The sequence below is a fragment of the Electrona antarctica genome (assembly GCF_951216825.1).
Source record: "Electrona antarctica genome assembly, chromosome: 11".
In the NCBI taxonomy this organism is placed as follows: domain Eukaryota; kingdom Metazoa; phylum Chordata; class Actinopteri; order Myctophiformes; family Myctophidae; genus Electrona; species Electrona antarctica.
The window spans coordinates 45393203-45420501 of NC_136792.1; the positions used below are offsets into that span (position 1 = coordinate 45393203).

The 27299-nt window shown below is 46.0% G+C and overlaps 1 protein-coding gene across 1 annotated transcript in view; it reads left to right on the plus strand.

The window, feature by feature from the left end:
• Positions 1-27299, plus strand: part of LOC306932174 (protocadherin Fat 3-like) — a gene marked incomplete at its 5' end in the record, with an annotated part of 118947 nt that overhangs the window by 50934 nt on the left and 40714 nt on the right. Inside the window, 10 exons of the mRNA XM_079513872.1 lie at positions 462-1265; positions 1792-2013; positions 2637-3006; positions 11354-11550; positions 12084-12237; positions 12645-12878; positions 19015-19407; positions 19828-20042; positions 21240-21377; positions 26951-27094. Of these exons, the coding sequence (XP_079369998.1) occupies positions 462-1265; positions 1792-2013; positions 2637-3006; positions 11354-11550; positions 12084-12237; positions 12645-12878; positions 19015-19407; positions 19828-20042; positions 21240-21377; positions 26951-27094 (2871 nt within the window). The remainder of the gene's footprint in view (positions 1-461; positions 1266-1791; positions 2014-2636; positions 3007-11353; positions 11551-12083; positions 12238-12644; positions 12879-19014; positions 19408-19827; positions 20043-21239; positions 21378-26950; positions 27095-27299) is intronic.

Consider the following 27299-nt stretch of genomic DNA (forward strand, 5'->3'; position numbering starts at 1 on the left):
CAGATCGGCGATGTTCTGTCCTCATTTCTGACTTCATCATGCATCTCGTTTGGAATAATTGTTGCTTGTAAAGAGAGATCAGACTTATTAGCGCGAGGTAGTAATGGAAGTTTTCACCTCCCGGTTTTGGGGGGAAACGGAAGGCGAGGCTTTTCAGAGTAAAATCTCCCTCATCTGCTGGGCACTCTAGCGCCTTTATTTTGAAAAAGCCCAGGGCATAAATAGTGTTCCTCTTTCTCAAATGAAACATCGTGAAAATATTTATTTTTGAAAACTGGAGGATTTAGAAGATTTTTTTTAAATTTGGAGGTCAGGCCTAAATGGGTTAAATAACATGACACAAGCTTGCAGATCGGCTATTTCTTGCGAAGAGATTTGATGTAGGTGTGAAAGAATAAGCGGTCCAAATACAGTTGTAACTCAGTCGTATGACTTTCTATGTCCATCCGTTCCTCTTTAAGGTGAGGGCCAACGACGCAGATCCCGGAGTGTTCGGCCAGGTGACCTACTCCTTCATCAACGACATGGGCAAAGACCAGTTCAGCGTCGACGCCAACGGTCAGATCACCACCGTGGAGAAGCTGGACCGCGAGGACCCGGCGAACAAGGACCTCGTGCTGACGGTGGCGGCCCAGGACTCGGGCGGCCGCGCCGCGTACTGCACGGTGCACGTCAGCCTGCTGGACGACAACGACAACGTGCCCCGCTTCCACGCCACGGAATACCGAGCCTCCGTGAAGTCGGACGTCGCCCGAGGGCACCTGGTGACCCAGATCCAGGCGCACGACCCCGACGACGGCGTCAACGCCAAGGTGACGTACTCCCTCTACAGCGAGGCGCACGTCCCCGTGGTGGACATCCTGGAGATCGACCCGGACAACGGCTGGATGGTCACCAAGGGCAGCTTCGGCCACCTGAGGAACTCCGTCCTGTCGTTCTTCGTGAAGGCGGTGGACGGCGGGACGCCCGTCCGGCACTCCCTGGTGTCCGTGTACATCCACGTGCTGTCTCCGGACGCCCTCATCCCGTCCTTCAGCCAATCGCAGTACTCTTTCAGCGCGCCGGAGGACACGCCCATAGGCGCGGCCGTCGGGGCGGTGCGCCTCAACGGCGCCGCGCCTCCGGGCCACGCCTCCTCCTCCTCCTCACTCCCGGTCACCTTCGCCCTGGTCAACGGGGAGACGGGGGAGAACAACCAGGACGGGGTCCTGCTGGTGGACAAGGACACGGGCGTCATCAAGCTGGACAAGCCGCTGGACCATGAGGTTTGATTGATTGATTGATTGATTGATTGATTGATTGATTGATTGATTGATTGAATAGTTTATTAGACAGAACTTACTTGCGGTCTTGTTTCGATTTAGGCCCTATGCAATCAATTCATACACATGACATGAAGAATAACAACAACAACAAAAGTATCATCGATAACAAAAAATGTAAAAGAAATCAAAATCATTGCCAAGGAAAAAAAATAGAACACTGTATGTACGTAAGGAGAATTGACCCATGTTTGTCGGAGGTACCAGATAGTTGTTCTCACTCCCTCTAGTATTGCTGCGGTGTCGCTCACTTTTTTAACCCATTTTGACCTGAGATCAGATTCTATAAATGTCTTCTACATCCTGACAGTCTTCTGAAAAAGCTATGTTTCTGTCAGTCGTTCTTCGATTTTTCAAAAATAGCAGACCTACAAGCTCGTAGCGCGCCACTCGGTGGCGCGCTATGAGCTTGTAGATCTGCTATTTTTGAAGCTGCATTTACAATTTTGAATGTCAATCCCATTCCCAGGTCCTCAAATCGTTCCACTTCAAAGTCACGGCCACCGTTCAGCAGGCCAAGTTGGACTCCGTCACCACCGTCGACGTGGAGCTGAAGGTCCTGGACCTGAACGACAACAAGCCCGCCTTCGAGTCCAACTCGTACGAGGCCACGGTCATGGAAGGGATGTCCGTCGGGACCAAGATCATTCAGGTCCACGCGTCGGACCCAGACTCCGGAGCCAATGGACAGGTAACTAGGGATGGAGCTCGATAACCGATACCCGGAAGAATCTGATGACAAGCTTATTGAGTACCTGGTATCAATAAGCTTTGGGCTTATCAAGCCTGTTATCGAGGATAGCAGCCCATGGCGTCATGTTTAGACAATCAAGACAAGAGACGATCAAGAAATAAACACATATTACCAGTTAACAGTTTCTTTAATACTATTTTATTGGTAAAAAGGTCAATTGCCTTCCGTCTTACTGTATACCCTGACATATCAAAACTGTGAAGAAAACTGTATTTGAAGGCCCTAGTAAAAGATATTTGGCAGTATTATGCGTGTCTTAAGTACCAGGTCTTATGACTTAACTTAAGACCTGGAGGCGTGGTCAATGCCGTTTGGCTATTCTGAGTGGCCAAATGGCATTGATCACGCCTCCAGGTCTTAAGTTAAGTAATAAGACCTGGTACTTAAGACACGCATAATACTGCCCTATGATAGTATTTATGAGTTCAGAATTTATTTTCTCCCGTAGTAAAGTGGCTGAAAAGCATGGCACGGAAAAGACTAATGTTGACCTTAAACGTCGTGCGGAATTTTATTTCGATATTTGAGTGAATCGATATTTTTTTCCCCCACCCATCCAGGTGACGTACTCTCTGGGCTCGCCGACGACTCAGCCCGGCGGGGACAGATCGACGTCGGGGACGTTTGGCATCGACAGCAACACCGGCTGGATCTCCACGCTGAAGGACCTGGACCACGAGAGCGACCCGTCCTACGTGTTCACGGTGGTGGCCTCGGACCTCGGCGAGAGCCCGCGCTCGCTCTCGTCCACGGCCACCGTGACCGTGGCCGTGTCCGACGTCAACGACAACCCGCCCAGGTTCCTGGAGGAGGGGTACTACCGCGGCGCGGTGCGCGAGAGCGACCCGCCCGGCGAGGTGGTGGCCGTCCTCAACACCAGGGACGACGACAGCTCGGCCGCCAACCGACAAGTCAGCTACCACATCACCGGTGAGAGTTCCGTTGTGTTTAATGAACCCCGTTGAGAGCTGTGACCGGATTCTAGTAAATGTCTACTTTTTCATGTCAAGGACCCACAGAATTATCTGTATTTGGCCGACGACCCCCCATCTGAAAATATGTTGTTTCAGGGACCCCCCCAGAAGCAAATTATTTATATAAAAATATTTGAGTTAAAAACGTTCGCTGTGAAAGAATATATTTTCAAAGATTTTTCAAAAATGTCTTCTATATCCTGACAGTTTTCTGAAAAAGCTATGTTTCTATGTCAGTCGTTCTTCGATTTTTCAAAAATAGCAGACCTACAAGCTCGTAGTGCGCGACTTGAGCTTGTAGATCAAGCATAAACAAAGAATAGACCATAGAAACTCTCGAACAGGGTTAAAAGCCAAGGTGGGTCTTAACCCCTTTTGGTGTTAGCATCATGTCATGCTTTAGCTATTTTTGAAAAATCAAAGAACGACTGACATAGAAACATAGCTTTTTCAGAAAACAGTCAGGATGTAGAAGACATTTTTAGAATCTGATCTCAGGTCAAAATGGGTTAAAAGCTAAGGTGGGTCATAAGGCGATATTTAAAAGTCTCGATGGACGGGGCCAGTTTGACGTGTGGGGGCTACGTCCGAAAAGGCTCGGTCACCTTTGATCTTTAGGCGGGTCTTCTTTGTGACCTTGAGATTTAGCTGGCCCACAAACCGCAGTGACTTTGGGGGGAGCATAGTTTACACCTGAATTCTGAGGTGTATGTAAGTGAAGTGCCAAACCATTCAGTGATTTACAAAACTGTCGATGTTCTCTCTGGGAGTAACAAAGATCGATAGGATCAGGAACGAGTACATCAGAGGGATTTTTGGAGATAAAGCCATAGGGGCCAGACTGAGATGGTTTGGACACGGACAGATGATGGGTGGTGACTAGTGAGTATATCGGTAGAAGGATGTTGAGGTTGGAACTGCCAGGCAGGAGGCCTAGAGCAGGGGTCCTCAATAGGCGGACCGCGGTCCACGACCGGACCGCGAACCACCTCTCTGTGGACCCTGGGCAAAAAAAAAACAAACTTTAAAACTTGAGGCTAAAGTTTTTTTTAACTCAACACAATACCTCTCATTTGCTGTGAATTTTTGGAGGGGAATATTTGTGAAACATTTTATTTCCATACTCTGCACCCCAGTATTGGTTGGTTGGGAGGGGATCCGATTTGTATAAGCTTGCCTTGGTGTGACTGTAGGAAACAGGCATAGAGCCCTGCTCTCCGCTGGCCGCTGCGTGGCCCGCGCCGCGCTCATGGGACCGGACCTTAGTCTTTTTCAAAGATTATTAGTGGACCTTCAGCATTTCTAGTTGAGGAGTCCTGGCCTAGAGGAAGACCAAAGAGAAGATGTATGACATGTGAGAGAAGAGGAGGCAGCGGACAGGGTCAGATGGAGGCAGATGATTGGCTGTGGCGACCCCTGAAGGGAAAAGCTGAAAGGAAAAGAAGATGATGCACCATATTATTCAGGAATACATCATCAGCCTCTGTGCGTCTGGCTCTGTCTATATTCTTGCTAATTTACTCAAGATAATCATGAGGACCCATGAGTACAGTATGCAGCTCTGGCTCATCTCCAACTACAGTATAAATAAACATTGGCGCGTGTGTGTGTGTGTGTGTGTGTGTGTGTGTGTGTGTGTGTGTGTGTGTGCGTGTGCGTGTGCGTGTGCGTGTGCGTGTGCGTGTGGGAGCAAGGTCATAACACAATATAACAGATGCAATGTATAAGTCATTCATTTTCTATGGTGTGTTCCACAGAATGTAAACACACTCTGTGTGACTCATGACCTGATTAATCTACAACCATATTATGATATGATATTGCAATAATCATTTCAGTCTTGTTGGTTTGACCTCTGCCAGATAAGCATTTATTTACGCTATATGAGTGTGCAGCACCCCCTTACATTTGCCCACAGAATGGTAGATTGCTGAAGGCCAAAGAAGGAGTATATAGAATTAGAGTAAACAGTTAACTCGTTAGCTACACCTGGCCTACATGGATTAGTCATAGATATAAAAAAACAACAGAAGCCTCATCGGCCGCTGCAGTTCGTCGGAGCCACGTGTGTCGACAGGCGGAACAGTTTACACTCTGGGGGCGGAAGAGCGCCGGAGGTGCGGAAGGCACGCTACGCCAGTGGTTCCCAAACCTTTTCTTGTCAAGGACCCCCAAATTGACACGTATTAGCCCCCCATTGGAAAAAGATAGGCCAATATCTGGGACCCCAATAAGAGAAGATTTGTATGGCTCTAGCAGTGATTCTAAACCTGTTTCATTTCAAGGACCCCCCAGTTTGACATGCATTAGTCTACGGACCCCCATTTAAAGGCATTTCTTATCTCTGAGACCCTAATTTATATCGTAAAATCAATGTTAATTTGACTCAGAGTGTACAAATGGAACAATTTGTATCACTCTCAGAGTTACAGACCCATAAGGGTCCATTTGGTGGGGTCCCCGGACCCCACTTTGGGAACCGCTGCGCTGCGCCACGCTGCCACCCAAGTGACTATACTGGCCAATCTTGTCAGACCCCGAAACGTCCGCTCTGTGACTTGGCAAGCTTCCGGTCATGCTTCCGCTATGCTTCGCAAGGAATCTCGGGAAAATGTTGCCCCCTCTTGAGAACACACACCTCCAGAGCCCCCTCTCGAGAACACACGCCCCAGAGCCCCCTCTTGAGAACACACGCCCCAGAGCCCCCTCTCGAGAACACACGCCCCAGAGCCCCCTCTTGAGAACACACGCCCCAGAGCCCCCTCTCGAGAACACACGCCCCAGAGCCCCCTCTCGAGAACACACGCCCCAGAGCCCCCTCTCGAGAACACACGCCCCAGAGCCCCCTCTCGAGAACACACACCCCCAGAGCCCCCTCTCGAGAACACACGCCCCAGAGCCCCCTCTCGAGAACAAACGCCCCAGAGCCCCCTCTCGAGAACACACGCCCCAGAGCCCCCTCTCGAGAACACACGCCCCAGAGCCCCCTCTCGAGAACACACGCCCCAGAGCCCCCTCTCGAGAACAAACGCCCCAGAGCCCCCTCTCGAGAACACACGCCCCAGAGCCCCCTCTCGAGAACACACGCCCCAGAGCCCCCTCTCGAGAACACATGCCCCAGAGCCCCCTCTCGAGAACACACGCCCCAGAGCCCCCTCTCGAGAACACACGCCCCAGAGCCCCCTCTCGAGAACACACGCCCCAGAGCCCCCTCTCGAGAACACACGCCCCAGAGCCCCCTCTCGAGAACACATGCCCCAGAGCCCCCTCTCGAGAACACATGCCCCAGAGCCCCCTCTCGAGAACACATGCCCCAGAGCCCCCTCTCGAGAACACACGCCCCAGAGCCCCCCCTCTCGAGAACACACGCCCCAGAACCCCCCCTCTCGAGAACACACGCCCCAGAGCCCCCTCTCGAGAACACACGCCCCAGAGCCCCCTCTCGAGAACACACGCCCCAGAGCCCCCCCTCTCGAGAACAAACGCCCCAGAGCCCCCTCTCGAGAACACACGCCCCAGAGCCCCCCCTATCGAGAACACACGCCCCAGAGCCCCCTCTCGAGAACACACGCCCCCAGAGCCCCCTCTCGAGAACACACGCCCCAGAGCCCCCCCTCTCGAGAACAAACGCCCCAGAGCCCCCTCTCGAGAACACACGCCCCAGAGCCCCCCCTATCGAGAACACACGCCCCAGAGCCCCCTCTCGAGAACACACGCCCCCAGAGCCCCCTCTCGAGAACACACGCCCCAGAGCCCCCTCTCGAGAACACACGCCCCAGAGCCCCCTCTCGAGAACACACGCCCCAGAGCCCCCTCTCGAGAACAAACGCCCCAGAGCCGGAAGAGATCTACCTTCATATGTCTATGGGATGGGATTAGTGCCCTGTAGGCCAGGTGTAGCTAATCAGCTAATGGTACACCTCAGTAATGGCCGCATCCAGGGAACCCTCTGTGGATTCGTCTGTAATTCTCTCTAATTTCAGGGGGGGGTGAAATGTTTGATATGATTACATAATCTTTTTTTCAGATTTTTTAAGGATATCAAAGGTGGGAGAGAAGGGAAGTATGGTAGGAGGCTGTACGGAAACCGAGGGTGTGTTAATAACGAGGACGCTGATCAAAGGCATGCCTCGGCTGATTTGTTCTCCGCTAATTGACAAGCGAGAAGGTAATAATGAAGCAGGGATGACCTGAGAGGCGAAAGACATCACGCCGACGGGGGGATAGAGAACTAATGACAGACTTTTAATAGGCAGGAAATCCTCCTCTGAATGGCAGTGTAATGAGCAGCAGCCAGACAGATGGAGGGAATGAGAGACGCATCATGAGTGATGTGTGACCTTATAGATGACAGCAGAAGAGAAAGGAGGAGGATGTAGAACCGAGCGGCTGCTCCGCTCCGCAGCGAGAGAGTCGGAAAATGAAAGTTAGACGTACATTATCCCATTTTGACCTGAGATCAGATTCTAAAAATGTCTTCTACATCCTGACAGTTTTCTGAAAAAGCTATGTTTCTATGTCAGTCGTTCTTCGATTTTTCAAAAATAGCAGACCTACAAGCTCGTAGCGCGCCACTCGGTGGCGCGCTATGAGCTTGTAGATCTGCTATTTTTCAATGGCTAAAGCATAACATAATGCTAACACCAAAAGGGGTTCCCGCCCAAAATAGGTTATATGTGACCGAATCACGTGAGCGTCGGTGAACCCCGCGACACCATGAGCGCGTAAGTCAGAAATAGAGAAACTCGTCCTTTTCACCTCCGAAAGACGAAAAAAGATAACTATTTTACTTTGCTCAGTATGATACATAAAAAAAAGAAAAGCGGCAAACCAAGAATGGGACACATGGGACAGAAATATTTCCTGCTGTCAGAAGATAAGCTTCATGGCGACGTTGACACAAGATGCAGACATTGTGCAGTGAAAGGAAAAGATATATCTTTTATTTGATTTAAAAGTTGGGATCGAGACAGCGAGCTCAATTTTCTGCAGTGTTATTGTTGTTGTTTTATGTTGTTTGGGTGTAATCTCTAACGCCAAAGCTGCACTGTTTACAAGATATCATCACTTCTATTAAAAACAGAGGCTAGATTTTCACACCTTGATGGAAGCCAACCATTTGGCATTATCACTTCAGTGGCTCCCTCTGCTCCGTGCAACCACAGTGAATGAGTCAAATCCACACCGTTATAATAGTGGATACATCATTTTTTATCTATTGTTTTTATTATAACCTGTATTTTTCAAATACAGGTTAAATATATAGTCAAAGAAAAATAAGAAACATAAAAACAAACAAACCAGTTTGCACATAGAGGATAATTCAAGCTTTTCACACAGCTGCAATGTTGGTGAGTTTGGCGTCGTTTAATACAATCAAATAGGACTTTTCTGTTTGTATGTATGCGCTGTCAATGGGAAATTGCACCTAGTTACCACCTTGCTGGCAAGATGGCTGCGGTGTGCGTAAGGTCAATGGGAAGTTAATTCCATAGTTTTGGAGTCAATAGTATCGTAGGATAATAGAAACATTGTCTGAGCTTTCTGGGTCTGATCTTCTCCTCCTCCTTCATTATTGGATGGCGATCGACCATGTGAGTGCGGTTGCATTCCTAGTTACAGAAAGTGACGACACGCGACGATAACGTAAATGGCCTGAAAAACGCACAACGATTTGGCCATTATTATCTCGTACGATGCCAGTGAAATCATCTGACGTCCTCCGTTTCAAAAGGTCCCCGTGTTCAATCAAACATGGTGATTAGACCACTGAAGTGAGGCAAACAAGGTGATTGCCTATTGCTAATCCATAGGTGTTGCAGATCTATGCCGATAATGAACGGCAGGTGGTGATTAGCGGTGGAGCTAACTCGAACTCCATGCATCGAGCCTGACCATGTTCTAATTGCTAACTCAATGGGAAAGTAACTAAGTACATGTACTTAAGTACTGTGCTTATAAGTACAATTTTGAGGTGTGTACATTACTTGAGTATTTCCAATTTCCAATTACTTCTACTCCACTGCATCTCAGAGACAATTAATAATTGTACTTTTACTCCACTACAATTATTTGAAAACTTTAGTTACTTTTAGATTTGAATTATTATTACAAGACATAGGCCTACATTAACCACTTCAGCACTATATATATTTCGGCCATTTGAAAATAGACGATCTATAAGCTCACAATGTGTCGCAATGCAACGCATTGTGAGCTTGTAGATCTGCTATTTTCAACTGAGTTTTTTTCACAGTTGAAAACTTGTGAAAGTGGACATTCTGCATAATGAGTACTTCCTACTTTTGTACTTTAACGTACATGTTGATACCAATACTTTTGTACTTTTACTCAAGTACATTTTGTACTTCTATCTTGCAGTATTGGTACTTTTACTCAAGTAAAACTAAATGTGAGTACTCTTGCCACCACTGAACTCAATAGACAGCCAGAGACTCATTAGAGCTCATTCAACCTCATCAAGCATAAATGACAACAGCTGACAAGTGTAGATTGGAGATCCATCTCCATCTACGAGAAAAAAGGGGGAAAATAAGTGGCTACTCAACGAAAATAAAGTACTCGTACCGGTACTCGGTATCGGCGAGTACTAAAAATTAAGTACATGTACTCATACTCATTGTATGAAAACAATGGTATTGGGGACAACTCTAGTCTCAGCTGGTCCAGTTCATCAATCATTAGAGTGGTGAAGAGGTTACCGATGATGTAGAGCTGATCGATTCTGAATAGAAGGCTGATTCAAGCCTTGTGTTGCAGGGCACTAGGGCCTCACTCAGACCTTTACTGCACTGCATTGCTGTTGTGAGTGTCATGGCCGCCCCAATACATTACCAATGGAGGTCACATGGTCTGTTGTATGGCTTTCAGCTGTGTTTCGACTGCCCCCTCCCCCTCACACAACACAAATGTTGTGTCAAACCATGTGACCTCCATTGGAAATGCATTGGGGCGGCCATGACACTACACAACAACAGCAATGCAGTGCAGTAAAGGTCTGAGTGAGGCCTAAGGTGAACATGCTTGCTAGGGGTGGGACGAGATTAACCTGACTCCGCCAGATGGTGGCAGTAGTGAGTTCCTCCTCCTGCCTCAATCTGGACTCTCTCGGGCAGAGAGGATGTACCAGCGGATTTCGGACCGATCAGCGCAGCTAGAAGCGGGATCAAGGCGAGACTGATGGGGAATTGAAGCTGTGCCACAGAGCACATGTATAAACACAACCTAAGAAGACTACAACTCGGAATTATTATGGAGATATCAGATTTTGTCGCCGCTGGTTTGGGTTCATCGTTTCTGCTTGAGGGAGACCAGATTGAGGTAGGAGGAGGGAACTTGTGAACTCAATACTGCCGCAATCTGGCGGAGTCGGGTTAGGACGATATGGGTACCTCGCGATACGGTATATCTGTGACGATATTAGGCCCTCGATAATGCAAGAGATTTCATATCAACGATATATCACGATATCTGTAACTGAAAAAGAAAAAAATAACCATAAAAGGCTAAACATTCTGGAATGTATTTATTCCAAAATCTTACAAGACTTATTGTGTCACAACAAACATGAATGTTGCCTCCTCCAAACAGTGAAACGCGGACTGCAGGGAAATATGATGGAAGGAGAACCGCCAATCCCGCTAATCAGGCACAGCTGGTACAGCAATGCAGAAGCAGCTCGGTCTGTCAGCAATGCATCGCTGCCCGTCTGTCTGTCTGTCTGTCTGTCTGTCTGTCTGTCTGTCTGTCTGTCTACTCGACTTCCACTTCTTTTGCGCACAAGCTGTTTTCTTACCATATATGAAGACACGTATCCAAATCCATTCGTCACTGAAAAAACAACAAACAAAAAAAACATGCCGAGCGTTCCACACCAATAGCAACACAAATGTGAAATATGTAAATAATGTGAAAATACTTTGTATGTATTATCAGTGCGGGTAACACATCAAGTTATGACACGCATGCATCTACAAATTGTACAATTGTGCAATGAGCAATGTGATTGTGATGTCCATATCAAATAAATAAACATACGCATATAGATTATTTACTTTCGAAAACCTGCTGCACAACCCCTGGTTTGTGCATGGTAGCCTCGTGTAGCCAGCCTTCATCTGCCTTAATCTCAGGCAGATTAAGTCTGGCCCCTCTCGATTGTGGGAGGAAGTCACGGCCTTTTCACACTCTCTCTCTTCACACTCTGTGTGCGTGTGTGTGTCTGTGTGTGTGTCTGTGTGTGTGTGTGTGTGTGCATGTGTTTGTGTGTGCGTGCGTGGCAGGTGGGAACCGTCGAGGCGTGTTTGCACTGGGCCTGGTGCAGGGCGAGTGGAAGATGTACGTGAAGGGACCTCTGGACCGCGAGGAGCGCGACCTCTACGTTCTCAACGTGACCGCCAGCGACGGCCTCTTCGTCACGTGCGCGACGGTCGAGGTCACCGTCACGGACACCAACGACAACAGCCCCGTCTGTGACCAGGTGAGACGTCAGGAACCTCTTCACGACACACACACACTTGTTTAACCCATTTTAGGCGGGAACCCCTTTTGGTGTTAGCATTATGTTGTGCTTTAGCTATTGAAAAATAGCAGATCTACAAGCTCATAGCGCGCCACCGAGTGGCGCGCTACGAGCTTGTAGGTCTGCTATTTTTGAAAAATCGAAGAACGACTGACATAGAAACATAGCTTTTTCGGAAAACTGTCGGGATGTAGAAGACATTTTTAGAATCTGATCTCAGGTCAGAATGGGTTAACATAACACCAGGACAGAAACCACCATGGGGACACCAAGTCCAGTCATGCAGTCTTTGGTTTTATCCAAAGCGCTTTACATAGATGGCGGAGGAAACCATGCAAGGCACCAACCTGCACATCGGGAGCAATTAGGGGTTCAGAGTCTTGCTCAAGGACACTATCTATCTGGAGAAGACAATGTTTAATTTATCCTTGAGTGGCTAAGATCAATAATTTTGTGTGTGTGTGTGTGTGTGTGTGTGTGTGTGTGTGCAGCCCCTGTACACTGTCTCCATACCTGAAGACATTGAGGTCGACAGAGCGGTGCTCAGTGTGGGGGCCACAGACGCCGACGTCGGAGTCAGTGCCTGGATCCAGTACACGTTGACCGGGCCCGGCTCTGAGGACTTCAGCATTGACCTGGACACTGGTATGGATGCTGCTTTGTCTAGCTCTAGAATATAGAGTTCCTAACGCATTTATCCGGCAACATCGCCATCTAGTGGCTGAAAAGGAACTCACAGATTGCCACCCATTCACTTCAATGTTAGTTTGAAAGCCGGTTTACCCGGAAACTGCGAGTCAGGAAGTGAACAAACACAGGTCCGGCCGCGAATGTTATTTAGTTCACCCAAAACATACATTTTGTAACCGAGGATCATATCGTTTAGAGAAATGAGCCGCAAATCAAGCTTGTTTTGGTCCAAAAAGAAAACAAACTGCGTTCCCATAGACAGCATAATAAGCTTTCAAAACTTTAAGTCCAAATTAGTGATTGTGTGTGTGTGTGTGTGTTTCCCAAATCCCAACCTGCCTCTTCCCTCCCCTCCCCCCCAGGTGAGGTGAAGACGGCCGTGGCTCTGGACCGAGAGCGGACCCCCGCCTACCGGCTGGTCGCCCGGGCGACGGACGGCGGCGGTATGTTCTGTCGCGCCGACGTGCGTCTCACGCTGGCGGACGTGAACGACAACCCCCCCGCCTTCCTGCTGCCGCACTACACCGCCAGCGTGTACGAGGACACGGCCCCCAAGGCCCTGCTCACACGCATCCAGGCCATAGACCCCGACGAAGGTGAGAAAAACACAGGAGTGGCGCGCTACAAGCTTGTAGGTCTGCTATTTTTGAAGAACGACTGACATAGAAACATAGCTTTTTCAGAAAACTATGGGAAGAGCAACAGATTGACCTCATGCTTCCTTCGATGCATGAGGAGTCCAAGCCTTCTTTTCACCTGACGGCGGGTAGTTTCCCCGGCTGGACGCACTGTAGCATGTGGAAGGAACACGTTATTTCAACCAGTTCCTTTTCCCTCCATCAGGCGCCACTGCTGACCAGGGAGAGGCGGTATGGAGACCAGGATTACTGCATGTTTTTTGTGAGGGAGTACAGTTTTAATTTAAAATAACATAAATTTCAACACTAAGCTGAATGTTGGAAGAGAATAGCAGGTATCAAAGTGCCAAGGGTCAGCAGTGATCCCTTAAAATATATAAATAGTAGGCCTAATCAACAGCAACCAGATTACTTCTCTATTTGGAAAATGCTTACAATCCCATGTCCTCTCTCTCCTACTCAACCGCATGCTGATTTGCTAATTGATCGACTGCTTGTGAAGGCCATGCGCCAATGAATTGTTTGACTCAACCCCTCAACCTCTTATGTGTGGTCGTCCAACTATCGCCGAACGTACACAGACAATAAACAGACTTCCCCCTGATGCTCACATGCAGAGCCACTGCTGTTTTCAGCTGTTAACCCATTCAGGCCGGACGTCGAAATAAAAAATAAAAAAATCTAAATCATGACAATTTTCTGAAAGATTTGAGGCACATTTTAACGATTTTTCAAAACATAGCAGACCTACAAGTTCATAGCGCGCCACTCGGTGGCGCGCTATGAGCTTGTAGATCTGCTATTTTTCAATAGCTAAATTATAACATAATGTTTAAAACACCAAAAGGGGTTCCCGCCCAAAATGGGTTAATCCAGCTGTATGGAATTAGCGTTAAATAGTCGTCATGAGGCCAAAGAACAGACAATACTGTCTGGTTTTGATTATGGAACCGTAATGGCCTTCAGGGGTCAGCTATGTTGAAATAATAACAATTGCGGGGGGGGGGGAAAGGAGCATATATGCACATCCACAGCTTTGTATCAGCAGCGACTGTTCCATAAAAATGCTTTACCTCGATCGTGGCTCGATCTGCTTCCAGTTTAGCTGTTAGCCTGGCCCGTATGATTTGCCAAGGCCGGGTCCATCTGCTAGCACAGCGCGGGCTGGCTGGGGTTTGGACTGGCTGTGTTACTCGTCTGGTCAGGACCAGAACAACAACAGACTAGCTGGGGCTTCAAAACTATATCACCACTATTTCAAACTTTTGCCTCGATTACGATGAATGCCCGGTAAAGTGGGGGGGGGGGGGGGGGGGGGGGGGGGGGGGTTGGTCTACAAGCTCTCAATGTGTCACAGTGCGACACGTTAATTGTGAGCTTGTAGATCGGCTATTTTCACTATTATTTTACTCCACCATTGTCGACAAAGTAGAATACAGGGTTAAGTAGTCAGTCTAATGGAATTAATGGATTTTATTATTTATTGTCAATTCATTGATATAAGAAATTGAAAAAAGAATATATGAAAAAAAATAAGCTTTTTCTCGTTAGTTAGGTTATTGGTTCTAAATATTGGCTTTGATATATTTCTGGTCAATTGCCCTGCAGCCCTACAACAGAACAGACCCAGACTCAAATTATTCAAATTCCAGTTTGGGAATTTCACGACTGTGTTTGTTAAGGGTATGACTTGCGAAATGAATTGCATTACAATATTCTCTGTCTGAACTAAACCTTAATTTAAATTCAGAGTCAGGTGCATTTCACATCTACAGTTTTGTCATGCATTGCTCACAGTCACAGGCAATACAAATGCAAACCAAAGCATTGTAATAGAGGTATTTAAACATATCTTTCAAATTCATTGCCATTCTAGCTATTTAGCAGAAAAAAGGCAATCAGTGTTATGAAACAAGACACAAAGCAAACAGAATATCGCCTATTATTGCAGAAAGCATTGAAATGAAGATCATTTATTTACATACACCATGGAAGCTATCCAATTTGATTAAATGCTTCTCTTCATTGTCAGTCCAGCCAATGCAAGTCGACAGACACCTGCAAATCATTTAATGTGGGGATGTGCATATCTCCGTCAGGCCAGATGGCCTACCCAGGGCTGTGTAAACTGTGGGTTGCAGCCTTCAAGAATGAGGAAACTGTAGGAAATATCTTTTCTATGGCATGTGCCATAATGGTTCAACCTTTCTCTTTTATGGACAGAAGCGATTCCAATTTGGGGTCTACATAGTGTAACAGGACAAATATAGCAGCTTCTTCTACTTCTACTTCTTCTTCTTCTTCTTCTTCTTCTTCTTCTTCTTCTTCTTCTTCTTCTTCTTCTTCTTCTTCTTCTTCTTCTTCTTCTTCTACTTCTACTTCTACTTCTTCTTCTTCTTCTTCTTCTACTTCTTCTTCTTCTTCTTCTTCTTCTACTTCTTCTTCTTCTTCTTCTACTTCTTCTTCTTCTTCTTCTTCTTCTTCTTCTTCTACTTCTACTTCTTCTTCTACTTCTACTTCTACTTCTTCTTCTTCTTCTTCTTCTACTTCTTCTTCTTCTTCTACTTCTACTTCTACTTCTACTTCTACTTCTACTTCTTCTACTTCTACTTCTACTTCTACTTCTTCTACTTCTTCTACTTCTTCTTCTTCTTCTACTTCTACTTCTTCTTCTTCTACTTCTACTTCTACTTCTACTTCTACTTCTTCTTCTTCTTCTTCTACTTCTACTTCTACTTCTACTTCTTCTTCTTCTTCTTCTTCTTCTTCTTCTACTTCTACTTCTACTTCTTCTTCTTCTTCTTCTACTTCTACTTCTTCTTCTTCTTCTTCTACTTCTACTTCTTCTTCTTCTTCTTCTTCTTCTTCTACTTCTTCTTCTACTTCTACTTCTACTTCTACTTCTACTTCTACTTCTACTTCTTCTTCAAGCCATTCTCTGGGCTGCTAGGGCTTCTGGGAAAATGAGCTCAATGCAAGTGAACGAGGGGTTTGTTTGGACTACAACATGCTGTGGAGGCGGTTCTTGTCTCGCATTGTAATGGCGGCCTGTTTTTCTCTTCAACAACAAACCATCGGACTATTTTTCGCTGGGTTTTTGTGGATCAAAGCTGCAAATACTTCCAACGGTAATAAAACAATCTAGGCAGCGTAGAATATTGGATTAAATAGCAGGGAACGTGGGTTACGTAACTAATTTCTTAAAAAATAGTAAGAAATGTGCCATTAAAAGTGACTTGTGTAATACAAGCATTACAGTATAAACCCAAGATGGTGTTCTTCACATATCAATACATACAGGATGTACTTTCCAAATAAAAGGGAATCAAACAAATGAAAAGCCCATTTGTCAAATCAAAATGGTGGGTGCATTATGGCCGCGGTGGAGAGTTCAGGATAAGTTCACAGCGTTTGTAAGAGGGAACTGTTCAGTAGTCAAATTACTTTTTGAATATGGGCAAAGATGAGAGAAAGCAAAGGTTCCCGAAAATGAAGCCGTTTGAATGGTGAACTGGAGATAACCTCCTGGCTGCTTTAGTGCATAACGTGCTTTCGCGTTCTTTCTTTAGATATAAGTATCCTTAAACGTTTCTCTCTCTCTCTGGAACACTCCCCATATGTCACCCCTCTCTGTCTGTCTGTCTGTCTGTCTTTTTTTTCTCCTCACGGTTCTGATGATGATGTGCTGATGTTAACACTTTAATTGCCCAGGGTTATTTAATCCATTACATTATAGCGCCCATTCGATTTATAAACACGGACCCTTTTCCGGACGGACCGGTTGTTGTTGTGAATGTGTGTGTAGCCACACCACTCTAGAGTCGATCGACAACAACGGGAGGTAAGAATAAATCTATCGCGACTAGCGACTGGACCGCGGAGCGCCGTCTAACACAGGATATTTTTTCATAATTAATGATGATTTAGATCGCGAGTTATGAACGTTTTAAGATTTTCGTTTTCATCAGCTAAACAGGGGAGGGAGTTTTTCGATTACGTCTCACTCTTGCGCAACACCGAGGATTGCCCAACAGGCGCTCCTGGGCTATAGAGCAATGCGATCCGTTCTCATATCAATAAACTTCGTCTTTTGGACAATACTTCATCCTGGGCGTCGGGCGTTACTAATAGAAAGGACAAAGAACTTCGTCCTGGGCGATGGGAGTGTTAAAGGCAACCGACAATATAGAACATAAAATACTGTACATGATGTACGGCGATATTGCCGCTGTATAACGCTTAATTTGTTCTCGCATCGCATGCACGGCGACGACACCACTCGCCAAAAAAAGAACAGATCTACAAGCTAACAACACGACGCATTGTTAGCTTGTTGATCGGCTCTTTTTTTTTGGGCAAGCAACACCACCAATTAGAAATAATTACATAGGTATCTGCAGGCAGATGGGGCAGTGTTTTGATTAGTCGCACGGGTTCCTCACAGTTCCCGTCTCTGTGGTCGTCCCTCGAAAAGAGCAGCCTTTCGGCGTCTCCGTTGAGCAGGCAGCTGTCTGGAAACCCAGTGAACACTGTGTCCCTTTTGCTCTTCTGCAGAATGTCTTCCTGCGTGGAAGAACCATCTGTCTAGAATGCCTACGTCTCTAACAAAAAACTATATTTAACACATTTTGACCTGAGATCAGATTCTTTTTTTTTTTTTTTTATGTTCTGTTTATTCATTTTTCATTTTTTACAAATATAGAAGTAAATTGAGAAATACAAACAGAGTAACAAATACAAAAAACTTAAACACACACAACAACAAAACACAAATTCCAAATCAAGACAACCAAAGAACAGTGAGATCAGATTCTAAAAATGTCTTCTACATCCTGACAGTTGTCTGAAAAAGCTATGTTTCTATGTCAGTCGTTCTTCGATTTTTCAAAAATAGCAGATCTACAAGCTCGTAGCGCGCCACTCGGTGGCGCGCTATGAGCTTGTAGATCTGCTATTTTTCAATAGCTAAATTACAACATAATGTTTAAAACACCAAAAGGGGTTCCCGCCCAAAATGGCTTAAATAATCCCATTGAGTTCAGGCTGCATGGTTTTTTCAATCTTACCCACAGCATCAATCGGGCAGGTTTTGATCATAGTAGTTCTCTGGCACAGTGCTTGATGAATAGTGATGAGGTGAGGATGGCGGTGTGATTGCCTCCGAAGAAGAAGCCTCTCTCCCACCCAAAAAGTAATTTTGCACAAAACTTCAACTGTAAGGGTACTGGGGTTTAATGAGGCATTGGCCTCGCCTGAAGCCAAATTGCAGACTCTGTGGTCCAGAGTCTGCAATTTGCACCTGACCTTTTTATGGTTCGTGACTTCGTGTTGCGGGCCTGAGTTTGTCTTTTTAGCCCAAATCAGTTTTTCTTTTTCTAAAGAAAAATCTAAAGATTTGTTACTATTTTTTAATGGGCAATAGAAGTCAGACACCCGCTTCGAATGTTATCATGATGACTCTACTCTTATGATGAATTCCTGTTCTGTTCTTTGTCTATATAGAAGTGTCTATTTGTACGTCTCTAAATGTTTTTTGATGAATTGAACATGGTGGACCCTCTTGTAAACAAGTGTAATGCTTAATTGGGTCGTCCACTCACAGTTAACAGCCTTTGTATTGAGTTTGTGCTTGAAATGTACTGTAATTCTTCAAACTGTTAATCAATATTTCAATCAATCAATCTATAATCACCAGTATGTTCTTATCAAGACCATTCAATGGTCGCGACTATAAGCGACCAGGACATGCGGAAGAGAAACTGTATACATGGCCGGTTAGTAATAGTAGGACAACGCAACCAACGCCACGTCGGACAATGGCTGGCAACAACGTCAGTACGTGGAAATGTCCATACTAGCTGCATTGAAGGGTGTTTATAACGGCTGATTACGGACATTAAATATGGAGATAACATCTGAAAAGAGACAGAGTAGGATTAGTGGATAAAACCCATGAGTTTGCGGCTGGGTCTCTGTGTCTGTGTGGTAAAGCAGTGCACTTTAGTGGCTCAGCCACCGCAATGCCACAAACACGTCACAAGAGCCCATATTTAATGATCTTCCCTTCCCCTCTTCTCTGCATGTCCTCTTCCAGCCGGCCCCAGCCGCAAGGTGACCTACTCTCTGGAGGACTCCGCCGGCGGCTCCTTCTCCATCGACAAGTCCTCCGGCATCATCGCCCTGGAGCGCGTGCTGGACCGCGAGGTGCAGCCGGCCTATCAGATCACGGTGCGGGCCTCCGACCAGGGCTCGCCGCTGCGCCTCTCGTCCCTGGTGAACGTCACCATCACCGTGCTGGACATCAACGACAACCCTCCGGTGTTCGAGCGCCGCGACCAGCTGGCCACGGTGCCCGAGGACGTGGGCCTGGGCACGGAGGTGCTGAGGGTGTACGCGGCCAGCAAGGACATCGGGACCAACGCCGAGATCACGTACACCATCCGTTCGGGCAACGAGCACGGGAAGTTCCAAATACACCCGCTGTCTGGTGAGTGTGTGTGTGTGTGTGTGGGGCCGTGGGGCGGGCTAATGATTGTTGAGTGGTGCAGCCACTCCAATGCACTCCAATGCACTCCAATGCAAACAACATATTTTCAGATGGGCGTACGCAGCCAAATACATCTAATTCTGGGGGTCCTTGACATGAAACAGGTGGAGCACCACTGACAGAGAAAAAAAAATCTGAAAACTTTTAGGATTTAGAAGACATTTTGGTAGAGTCGGCCTCAGTCCTATAGTATATAATTAATTAATTAATGAATTAATAGGTTCATTAAAACTGCCAGGTGCTGGAAGCAACCCAGACTTACAGTAGCAACCTTGACGGCACATGAAATGTGCGTGAATTGGACTTGTAGAAAAAATACTTTGTGTACCAACCCGTGTCCACCCGGCGTGTCCACCCCAGGTGCCATCTTGGTGTCGAAGCCTCTGGACTACGAGATGTGCAAGGACTACTTCCTGACGGTGGAGGCGCGCGACGGCGGCAGCCCGCCCCTCAGCGCCGTCACCACGGTCAACGTCAACCTGACGGACATCAACGACAACGCGCCCGTGTTCAGCCGAGACCTCTACACCGCCGTGGTGTCGGAGGACGCTGCCATCGGAGAGTCTGTGGTCAAGGTGAGTTCTGGTGTTCATTTTCATTCTGTACATAGGACGTCTGGAAACGTCATAGGGACTCGAACCGAGGGGAGTCTGTGGACGTCCTAGCGCATCCTCAATGATACCGGGCGAGAGAGCAATATTCTGAATTTTTTCCTTTTTTTTATTTGTCAGTTCGCCTTTCGGCTACCGTATGCTACGCTCTGCACTCAAATTAGCTTACCGTTGACGCGGCGGAAAGAATTACTTGTCTCTCCTAATCCAGGGCGCTCTCCGTGGTTTTGAATGGATCGATATACTGGCGCTTCATTTCTGCTCCTCATCCGTCTCTCCCACAAAATATGAACGCTTTTTGGATCATATATCGTATAAATTAAAACGATAGCAATGTAAACTAGCAATGTAAAGTAAACTTTTTTTAGTGGATTGTTTCCGGGTCGTGGCGTTCAGAGTAAAAGCGGCTATGTCTTTCCGGAACCCCAGAACTCCTATTTTGAAGGAATCCCGGCAACGGTTGTGTTAAGAGAAAAGAAAAAAAACAGTAAATACGGAACCCCCCGCGGGACGGACAAATTGTCGGTGCAGCCACCTATAGTTGCATACTGTACATTTCCTTTCATTCCCCACTGTAGCCTGGCCGTTAACAAGGCCCAGGGAGATGGAGGGAGCTGTGGGACTACCTTCAGATCCCTGTGCTTGGTCTTAGTTACAGCTAGTTATCGTGCTACTCAAACGCTGAGTCGGCGGTGCCAGCTGGTATCAGAGTGACCCAGAACCTTGCAATTCAAAGGCGAGTGAGCTCTCTACAGACTGAGCTACCAGCAGGGCACATTATGCTTTCGATGCATCACTGCAAATGCCATGAGCCTGATAATGATTATGCGGGGTATTTTCTGCGTGCGTGCGTGCGTGCGTGCGTGTGTGCGTGCGTGCGTGCGTGTGTTTTGATTGATCATTTTATTAGACAATGAAATGCAAACAGTACATTTTACAGTCAAGCACATTGGTCCAAAAAGGACAGCACCGAAGCGGTCCATTCGGGTCTCCTGCACACAATAACAACGAGGATGATAACAATTGAGATATCTCAAACTGTGTGTGTGTGTGTGTGTGTGTGTGTGTGTGCGTGTGTGTGTGTGTGTGTGTGTGTGTGTGTGTGTGTGTGTGTGTGTGTGTGTGTGCGTGTGTGTGTGCGTGCACCTGTGTGTTCCGTAGCTAACGGCGGAGGATGTGGACAGTCAGGTGAACGGGGCCATCCTCTATTCTATCGTCAGCGGAGACAGAGACAACCAGTTCTTCATCGACCCGCTCAGCGGCATGATCAAGGTTAACAAGCAGCTGGACCGCGAGACAGTAAGCAAACGCACACACACACACACGCACACACACGAGCACACGCACGCGCACACGCACACACACCATGACCTCATTTTCAGGAATTATCATCAATGTCCTTGTGATGATGACATTTTTGTTCTCACGGTAAACGTGCCTGTTATTCTTAGTTGCACGCTGGTGTCGCGCACAGACCTATAGCTTCAACCCCACCGCGTATTTCAGCGCAACACCGTTGTGTGCTTGTAGATCTGCTAATTTTAGGTGTGCAACACAGCATGCAACAAAGTATGAATGCTGAGATATCTGAATGTATGGAGATAATCGTTACACCCTGGCCTATACAGTGGACTCATCTTCAGTGGCGTGCACAGATAGACACTAGGGGGTGCTAGAGCACCACCTGCCCTTGCCCTCTGGACAGCAATGTGCCCTTTAAAGAAATGGTCCACAGTATGTGGACCATGGTGACATTGATCAAGACTTGATAAAAAAGCTTCTAATATATTATTTATGCCCCAAAATCTATGAATCTCACACTATTAAGGCAACCGGCCGGTTCCACGCGCTGCACAAGGTGCCCTTTTTCCCACTTGAGCACCTGCCCCTCTAAATGTCTGCATATGCACACCACTGCTCATCTTATCCCACAACAATACGTCTTGAAAAGATCAACATCATTTTGCACCGAAACAAACATTTAGCTGAATAGGTAGAGATTCCGCCTGGGAAGCAGAAGGTCCCAGGTTCCATTCCCAGCCCTGGTAATTCGTCGATGGGTCCCTGAGCAAAACCTCAACTGCATTCTGTTAGGGTTATTTTTCCAATGAGTTCACTATAGGGCCCGACATGGAACTCCTAGTATATATATACGGATTGCTGAATGAGTGAACGATATCAGACAAGTCTCTCTCTCCCCCTCTCTCTCCAGATAGACTATATATATCTACAGTAGCGAGACAACATTAATAGGCCCGTATTGATTAAATCATTGTTGGAGTTTAACCTAGCACTTGGCAGCGATTTCCTTTCCGCTATGAGGAGGTCATTTGCAGGGTTCGGTTAGTTTGAAGGATATTCCTATCAGTGACACTCAGTGAACTGATAAATAGCAGCTAAACATACTTCAATAACAGATTTACATGAAACGCATTTACATGAAACGCACGCGCGCGCACACACGCGCACACACACACACACACACACACACACACACACCCCCACACAGTAGTACATTCTGACCACCAGCTCTTTTAATCCATTGAGACCTGGAACACATCCATGTCACGTTAGCGTTTAACCACATTAACCATTAACCCATTTTGGGGCGGGAACCCGTTTTGGTGTTTTAAACATTGTTATAATTTAGCTATTGAAAAATAGCAGATCTACAAGCTCATAGCGCGCCACCGAGTGGCGCGCTATGAACTTGTAGGTCTGCTATTTTTGAAAAATCGTTAAAATGTGCCTCAAATCTTTCCGAAAATTGTCATGATTTAGAAAACTTTTTTTTTTAATTTCGACGTCAGGCCTGAATGGGTTAAATTCCCGGACCTGTTTCTCTTCCTTTCTTGCGTGGAAGTGCTTGAAGTTTTCAGATGTGTTTGGATCCCCGTCATAAAGAATTCATGAGTGCACGCCGTGATGCCGCCGCGGTGCAAGCGGATGTGAGCGTGCTCGGAAAGAGAACGAGTGGCAGGCAGGGCGTGCGGGGGATCAAAGCAGAGGCTGATGAAAGAAGTGTGTTTGGGGGTTATCAGACAGAGAGCAGCATCCCCCCCTGTGTGTGTGTGTGTGTGTGTGTGTGTGTGTGTGTGTGTGTGTGTGTGTGTGTGTGTGTGTGTGTGTGTGTGTGTGTGTGTGTGTGTGTGTGTGTGCGTGTGTGTGTGTGTGTGTGTGCACAATGCGCACAAGGTAAAGAATAAGATAAGGTAAACTTTCATTGCTCCTGGAGGGAAGGTCGTGTGTCACAGCATGCAGTGAGATTTAAACACAAGACACACACACAGGGTGAAGAGTTAGTCAAAATACACATTAAATAAACAAAAATCTAAATGCTGAGCTGCTGGTCTCAGACATCTGTTCTGCACTGTATCTCTGGATAAGTGTATGAGTCAACAAGCAGTACCTCTATTACAATACATCTATCACTAGTGCATATATGAATAATGATATACAGTCTTATCGACAAGGAGCATATGGTTGGATATGTCTGTTTTTTTCTTCTTTTTTTCTTCTATTTAACCCTTATTTATACAGGTCTCGTTCTCAAGCTTCAGACAGTAGCAACAAAGTAACAAGGTTTCAGACAGATGGTACAGAGAGACGATGAAAAGACAGGCCATCTTAACCTGAGATCAGATTCTAAAAATGTCTTCCACATCCTGACAGTTTCCTGAAAAAGCTATGTTTCTATGTCAGTCGTTCTTCGATTTAAAAAAAAATATCAGACCTACAAGCTCATAGCGCGCCACTCGGTGGCGCGCTACGAGCTTGTAGATCTGCTATTTTTCAATAGCTAAAGCATCCCGCCCAAAATGGGTTAAGATTAATTGTTATGTTGTTAACAAAGAAAAAACGTGTTAACAAGTTACCTACGTACGGTAGCTCCTGTTGGCCTTTAGCCTAGCCTATATAGTCCTCTAAGGTATAGGCTATCATAAGTGTCCTGTACCGGACTTGGACTTTGCATTGAACTTCGCATCGCTGAACTCTGTCGAGCACTATTGCGCTTTGCGTATATTATTTATTTATTTCCACAGTATGTTTTATTGGTATGCCGGTGGTGAAGCTCTGAACGGAATTTTGTTGTTTCGTGTAAGCAATGACAACAAGAGATGTACCGATATATCTGTAACCGTCTGTAGCCCACAGTGCCACCCCCGGCCTCCACCTTCAGCTCTTTCTGAGCAAGCCATATCTCCCCCGCAGTGTCCCCTGGCCTGCCTTGAAAGCCCTCTTCTGCCGTTAATATACCCATTGAGATCCTCTACAGCGCTTGTTGTTGGGAAAAGCTTGCTCTTCTGTGTGTGCGTCCGTGCGTGCGTGCGTCCGTGAGTGCGTGCGTGCGTGCACAACCTCATGCAGGATCGAAGTGTGTGTTTACAGCCGGCGTGTGTACGTGTGGATGCATGTGTTTGCTTGCGATTCCTTCTCCTCTCGTCAACCAATACGGGACAGCGATATTCAAAATGATTCCTTCTTCTTGCTAAGCAGGTCGTGAGTTGTTTTCCACCTCTGGTTTACTGTTTCATCTCCCAGAGGCACACGGCGCCGCTTTATTGTTTGGTTTTCATTTTCTCGAGTGCGTCTACTTAGGCCTTGTTTTATTATTCGGCAATATAAAGGAGGCACAGAAGAAGAAAAAAAACACAGCCCGCAGCTAGTTTACCGGGAGAGAAGTGAGCAATGTGCGCAGCCAGGGAGTACGGTGTGTGCGTGCGTGTGCGTGTGCGTGTGTGTGTCTGTGCGTGTGCGTGTGTGTGGATATTAAGGCTGTACCCTAGCCCTGTTTTTAGGACTCGAACTTTGGCAGGAATTTCAAAGCCATGACTTTTTCAAGCAGGCCCCAAAACATGATTAATAAGTAATTGTGAGTACCTGTACAACTGTCGTTTGATCGTATGATCAAAAATGCTTCCCAATGTCTCTGTGAGCTTGCTGGCTGCAGTGTAGCTTGCTCGTTAGCTGTCACTCGTCCATTAGTTTGTTTCACCTGTGTACTCTCAGAAGCGCATTGAAGTGAAGTGGGCATAGTGTGTGTGACTGTGTGTGTGTGTGTGTGTGTGTCACTGTGTTAGTCTCTTCTGCCGTCATGCAGGACTTTCAAATTATTGTAAACACAACATGAACATAGTACTCTTATTATGCATATCGCATTCTCGCCGAGATATATTTCCGAGTAAATCAATTAATAATAATAATAAAAAACAAACAAAAAAAACAAATGGTTCAAGCCCATAAATTAAGATTCGAGTGCCAACCCTAACAAGCGAACATTCGAACCTTGAATGTTCGGGGACAGCCTTAGTGGATATACTCTTGTATATCTTGCAGTGTCCCACCACGTATCTGACAGTCACATACCAACAGAAAAAAATTAAACTCTGCTCGATTTTCTTGTGACAACTTCAAATTAACCATACCAATGAGCCACCAGCATACTGCGCTCACAAACGTCTTTTTTTTTTGTTTCCTCCAGAAAATGTGCTCCAAAGCAATCAAAAGGCATTATCAGCAACTCACTTGCACACGTCCGAAGTGTTGCAGTGCAGGGGCATGAAATTATTCCATTTAGGCCTGACGTCGAAAAAAAATAAAAATGTAATAATATATATATTCAAAGATTTGAGGCACATTTTCACGATTTTTCAAAAATAGCAGACCTACAAGCTTGTAGATCTGCTATTTTTCAATAGCTAAAGTATAACATAATGCTTTAAAACACCAAAAGGGGTTCCCGCCCAAAATGGGTTATTCTGTGATAAATGCTCCATTAGCGTGTGCCACCGTGGCTCTAGGTGTGACCGAGTTGATTTGCATGGAAATTGTCGCGTTTTTGATTTTCTATATCCCATTATATCAGCCGTGAAATGATATCAAATTCCGCCGTAATAAAGTAACTTACTGTGGAGGGGAGTTAAAATATGGCATTTGGAAGGGTTTTGCCATATTAATAAAGATTATGTGTGTGGGTGTTGTTAAAAAGGGAGAATAAGCCAAGCGAGACGGTGTCCTTTAAACAAGTACAGGCTGAATAATCTCTTTAGAATTAACATTTTATTCATTTAGCTGTTATCCAGAACTGGGGGTTTCTGTGTCTTGTGTATGAACGCGTACGGTTTCATACGATCCTATCTTATCTTTTACGGTAGTATTTTTATTCTCCAATACCCAGAGCACTTTAGATGACTGAACCGCTGTAGCGGTTTGGTACCTTTTGGTTGATTGCTGGGGTGCCAGTCAGGGCGGGGCCTGACAATAATAAAGGTATTAAATAAATCAAACCCTACAAAGGGTGCATGTACCCTCACATGAACCCTTAAATGTATATAGCAGGAAACCATAAATCATAAATCATGTCAGTAATAAAACTCTTAAATGCACAAATGGAATTGGAAATCACAACAGTTCACAACAAGAAATAGACACCACACAGTGATTCAAAGTTTGAGGTTCTTATATTGAACGAAATGTCAAGCAGGGGAATTCAATATAAATAGTTCAGTTCAGTCACATTTTAAACCCAAAAGAAAACTCTTGAACAAAAATCCGGGTTTTACTTTTCTCCAAAACAAAATAAATGAACTGAAAACTTCTTCTTTAAAAAGGTAATCCAAATAATAATAATTAATCTCCAAAAAATAAATGAGGCTCCAAAATAATCCAAGCAAAAAATAAACTCCTCTTCTTTAGTAATTCTCTTTCCAACTGACCTGTCAACTCCACTCACTCCGGTCCGGGTTTTACGGCGCGGATTCACCGTCAGTAGTAAACACCAACCCTATAGTATGACAGCAGCCCTGGTGCGCTAAAAATCACGGCACACGATCTTTAAAGGTGTCTCTCCCTCCCTCCCTCCCTCCCTGCAGGTCTCAGGTTACTCCTTAGCAGTGAGAGCTCTGGACAGTGGCATCCCAGCCATGTCCTCCACCGTCATGGTCAACATAGACATCTCTGACATCAACGACAACCCGCCCACCTTCTCCCCGGTCAACCTCACCACCGTCATACAGGTAAGGGCCCAGGTTGTTTAGAGTTTCATTTTAATTATAACCCACCGTCATACAGGTAAGGGCCCAGGTTGTTTAGAGTTTCATTTTAATTATAAACCACCGTCATACAGGTAAGGGCCCAGGTTGTTTAGAGTTTCATTTTAATTATAAACCACCGTCATACAGGTAAGGGCCCAGGTTGTTTAGAGTTTCATTTTAATTATAA